The following is a 4,782-nucleotide window of genomic DNA, read 5'->3' on the forward strand; positions in this document are numbered from 1 at the left end:
GGCAACGTGCAGTCTTGCACAGACCAAAACAAAAACAGACATTCTGACACGGAATGCACATTTCAAAGTAAAATAACTGGCTGTAGCATTGGTTTTCAGAGAAACGTGTATGTGAACTCAGCATGTTTCCTAACTATATGCAAACATATTATGGTATTTTTATGCTTTAGTACAGCCAAAAACTTACATACAGCACCTTTAAGTTTACTCGTCTTGTTTTTGAATTGCTTTTTCCACACTGTTCTTTGTTGACTGCACACTGTGCTCAGTACTGTGCGTATTGCCACCTAGTGGACTCTTCTGTCCTGCCTGCGCATGTGCTGTTGCACGCACACTGTCTGTGAGGTCTCGAAATTCGAGCTGCAAGCGAACGGGGTGTGCGAACGTCCGCGGCTGAAGTATACTTTGGGCTTTACAAAGCTCGACCGATTCGAAATCGCAGGGAAAACGTGTTTACTAGCGTGTAGCGCCACCGAACGGACAGTGCGGCACAAGCTCTACGGCGCACTGTTTCGTCCCACTTTCGGTGTGAATGGCTTCCCATACAACTGTTACAACTATCCGCCATTGCCTAAAAGAGTTTGAGACGCGCCAAATTAAACGGAAGTGCAACCACAGCTTCCTTTTCAAGTGAAATCAGCTCTCATCATCTACTGAAATTTTTTCTCATTTCAGTAATGCGTATAAATGAATCAATGTTTTCACTAGTGTTTGTAAGTCTTTTTTAGTAATGCGTACCAATGAATTTCACTGAGGCTGATCAATGTTTTCACTAGTGTTTGTTAGAGGCTTTTTTCAGTAATACATATGAATACATTTCACTAAGGTTTATCAATGTTTTTGTTTCATTAGTGTTTATAAGAGGCTTTTCAGTTATGCATATGAATGAACTTCACTATGGTTGATGAATGTTTTTCGTTTCACTAGTGTTTGTAAGAAGCTTTTCAGTAATTATGGCCTATACAGCCCCTTATACTCTTTAATGTTGTTAAACTGAATGGGCAGCCCCCGGTCTCTCTCTCTCTCTCACACACACGCACACATTAGTCTTTTGAACTTTGTTTTGATACTTGCCTTTTCTCAGTCCATCGCCACTTATATCTGAATCACTGTCATTGAAGTCGCTGTCTCCATTCCCACTGTCCTTTCCACTGAATTGAGGATCTCCTGCTGATATAGTTGAGGTGCCTTTCCAAATTTTAATCAGTCTCATAGCATTACCATAACCAGGTGGATTGGAATAATCCTATTAAAACAAAAAACAATACTTTAGAATATGAACCAGATAACAATATCAAATACAGAATTCACAACGTGCAAGAGGCTTTAACTTACTTCTGACTTGACACCGTGGCTTTTGTCCTCTAGATCAAAGACACAAGTACCATCTTCAGAACTGCAGGAAATGTCGCTGCATGTCTGGATAAAGCCAGAAAAGTTTGGCTTGTTTGAATAAGAAGGCTGAATATCAAACACAATGTCACTGTGCATTGGAATTAGTGGGTCGCAGTGGTTTCCGTCCGCCTTAACTATGTCCTCCTTTCCAGAATAGCTGTCGCCTCGATTATCTGTCTTCCGTTTATTACAAGAAGTTGCAATAAGAATAATTGCTAAAAGTAATAGTGCGCAGCTCCCCGCCAGTACCACAATTATAACGACTGAATGATCCCCTTCCCATGTCTCTTCGTCAGTTCTGTGCCTGAATATACTGCGGTCACTAGGAAGAGATCCTGCAATGATGCTGAAATCGATAGTGACTACTGTAGTTAGTGAAGGTCTTCCGTTGTCACTGACACTTACTGTTATTCTCAAATTCTCGTAATCTTTGTAGTTTAGTTCTTGATTCAGATAAATTTCTCCGGTGGCTCTATTAATGGAGAACATAGAGACCCCCTCTGAGATTCTGAATGACAATTCTGCATTGACACCTTCGTCAGCGTCCCTAGCAAGTATCTGGGTTACAACGTAACCTGAAGGTGCGTCTTTGGGCAGTAGAACCTCGGCAGAACCATTATTTAGCGCAGGCTGTGTGATAGAGGGAGCGTTATCATTCTGATCAACTATTTTTAGATTGATTATTGCGCTGCCTTGGAGTTGTGGCGAGCCTCCGTCACTCGCTTGAATACGTAGCTGTAGCTGTTTGAGGACCTCGTAGTTGAAACTTTTGAGCGCATAGAGCGAGCCCGTAGCGGGATCTAGAGAGACAAAAGTTGACACCGGAGAGCCTATGATGTAGGTGTCCAGGAGCTTATAGCTGATTTCGCTGTTTTGTCCTAAGTCGAGGTCTCTGGCCACAACAGTTGTGATATATGCACCTGGTGCATTGTTCTCCATCAAGGACTCTTCATAGACAGGTTTACTAAACACAGGGGCGTTGTCATTCTCATCACTCAACCTTATAGTATATTGCTTAGTTGTTCTTAAGGGAGGTGATCCCAGGTCTTCGGCAACAACCGTTAAGTTATACTCCGCAATTTTTTCTCTGTCAAGTGGAGATGTCGTTACAATAATAAAACTGTCCTCATAGGCTTGCTGGAGTTTGAAGTCATTGTGCCCATAGAGTGTACAGTGAATCTGTCCGTTTGTGCCCGAGTCCCTGTCAGCGGTGCTGATCAGAGCCACAAAGCTTCCTTTAGCAGCAGCCTCTGTGATGTACGCAATTTCCGCAGTGACTGGGGTCATAGGAGTAATGGTGATTTCTGGTGCATTATCATTCACATCCTGCACTTGAACAACAACTTTACAGATGGATGGTCTCGGATTAGGACCCAAGTCAGATGCCTGTATATCGAACTCATATGTTTTCTTGCTCTCAAAATCAATCGGGCTCCTGAGCGTCAACTGCCCGGATTTTCGGTCAATGCTGAAACGCTGTCGGATCTCCAAGGGCACCTGATTTCCGAACCCATACACAACTTCCCCATTCAAACCATCGTCTGGATCAACCGCGTTCAAATCCAAAAGCAAAAACCCCACCGGCGAGTCCTCAAGTATATCAACTGAAAAATTGGTCCGGCTGAACACAGGGCTATTGTCATTAAAGTCTTTTACATTGACATTGATTTTTGTGGTGCTGGACCTTGGTGGATTTCCTCCGTCTGTTGCGACGAGCTCCAAAACATAGGAGGCTTGTGTCTCCCTGTCTAGTTCTTTCATTAGCACCAACTCCGCATATTTAACCCCATCGGCTCTGCTCAACACGTCAATAGTAAAGTGACTGTTGACAGATATTTGGTAGCTTTGAATGTAGTTCGAACCCACGTCCTCGTCCATAGCAACATCTAAAGAAATTCTAGTGCCGAGTGCTGCGTTTTCTGAAATTTCCAAAGTTGATTCCTTTCTGGGGAACTCAGGAGCGTGATCATTGATGTCCTTTACTTCCACTTCAATATGAATTAATTGAAATTGCTCACTGAAGAGACTTACAACGTCGAATGCAATGAGACACTGGACCGCATTCTTACATATTTTTTCTCTGTCTATTCGTTCTCCAATTGTTAGCTGTCCGTCCTTTTCTCGGAGTCTAATAAAAGATGCATTGAACTGCTTCATCATTTTGAAATTGGTCTTCGAGTCATCTGAGGGATTTAAGAACATGTCCTTGGCCAAGTTTCCGATGACAGTGGATAAAGCGTCCTCTTCATAAGTCTGATATTTCATGATCATTCCCACTGCTAAAGTAGACAAAAAAGGCAGTGACACAAAGGCGAGAAGCACTGTCCACCAATGCCACAAAACTCGACTGCTAGGAGTCCCTCTCATCATGGCTTGCCAAGAAGTACCACTGTATGTGACTTCAATTAAGGCAAAAAATTTAAAAGTAAACAGTAGTCAAGTAAAAATGTACTTTCTTTATCTGCAGTCAGGTGGAGAAAAGCTGTCTCTCGGTGCACACACTGTCATGAATGACAAGCTCTACTCGCAGCTCGAGAAAACAGCAATGGTTGGGTGGTTTATAGACATCTTAATGCAAATGAGATTAAGTGTGACCAATCCCTTCTAAGGGGGGAGTACTCTGGGTTTGGGACAAAATTCCAAGCTGGGAGCCCTCCCCCTGGACAGCACGTCAAATATGCATAACCTTTACTCTATTTAATTATATCTAAATGTGAATTTGTGAACCTCTTGCCTTGTGATGAACACCATAATATCATCTGCATAAGCAGATGATGTCAATTAGAGAGAGAGAGATTTTTTAATTTTATAACTTCTTTATTAAAAACAAAAAACAAAACAAAAAAACATTACAAACACCTCATTAGATTATCCCATATCTCGACAAAAGACAATACATCATTATCAACCCAACACAGCAAGTTTCTACATTCCAAATTTCTTCAAACTTTTCCACCTTCTTCATAGATAGATACAAATAAAATCATGCCTTACTTTTGCTTTTATAAGCCCTTTAAAACACAATTCAACTACACAATTTGAGTCATAAGAGAGAGAGAGAGAATTATTATCTCTGAGTTAAATTATTATTAATTGCAAAAGCAATTTATAAGAAAAATAAAACATTTGTGCTGATATTTATCGTCTTATTCCTTATACTTGTATAACATTATGGTGATTATCAAATCTTAAATTTACGAGATGTGTCACGAGCGAAATCTCGGGTTTTAGTCGCTTAATATGCATATCAGTGGTGCTGTTGTGCCCTTTTCCCTTTTGGAATCTAGCCTGATAGGATTTATTTAAAGCGTCAGGGTATTTAAAGGACTTTCTATAGGATTATATCAAATGCTTGTGAACCTCTCGTCAGCACATGTGATACCTTAG

General features: G+C 41.2%; 1 protein-coding gene across 1 annotated transcript; it reads right to left on the reverse strand.

Annotated features, from left to right (window-relative positions):
• Positions 1–603: 603 nt before the first annotated feature.
• LOC127506003 (protocadherin-8-like) lies at positions 604–3,905 on the reverse strand. The gene is made up of 2 exons (XM_051882057.1): positions 1,336–3,905; positions 604–1,246 (listed from the first exon to the last, which is right to left on the reverse strand). Exons 1-2 carry the CDS (start codon positions 3,763–3,765, stop codon positions 989–991), a joined length of 2,688 nt encoding a protein of 895 aa, XP_051738017.1. The 5' UTR covers positions 3,766–3,905; the 3' UTR covers positions 604–988.
• Between the last annotated feature and the right edge of the window lie 877 nt (positions 3,906–4,782).

The sequence above is a fragment of the Ctenopharyngodon idella genome, chromosome 23, assembly GCF_019924925.1.
Source record: "Ctenopharyngodon idella isolate HZGC_01 chromosome 23, HZGC01, whole genome shotgun sequence".
Classification (NCBI taxonomy): Eukaryota; Metazoa; Chordata; class Actinopteri; order Cypriniformes; family Xenocyprididae; genus Ctenopharyngodon; species Ctenopharyngodon idella.

What these genes read in the sequence shown, in the direction of transcription:
- LOC127506003 (XM_051882057.1), bottom strand. Translation starts at nt 3,765, where the DNA reads ATGATGAGAGGGACTCCTAGCAGTCGAGTTTTGTGGCATTGGTGGACA. An exon ending in GCCACGGTGTCAAGTCAGAA is followed by an intron (nt 1,247 to 1,335) that starts GTAAGTTAAAGC and finishes TTGTTTTAATAG; the next exon opens with GATTATTCCAATCCACCTGG.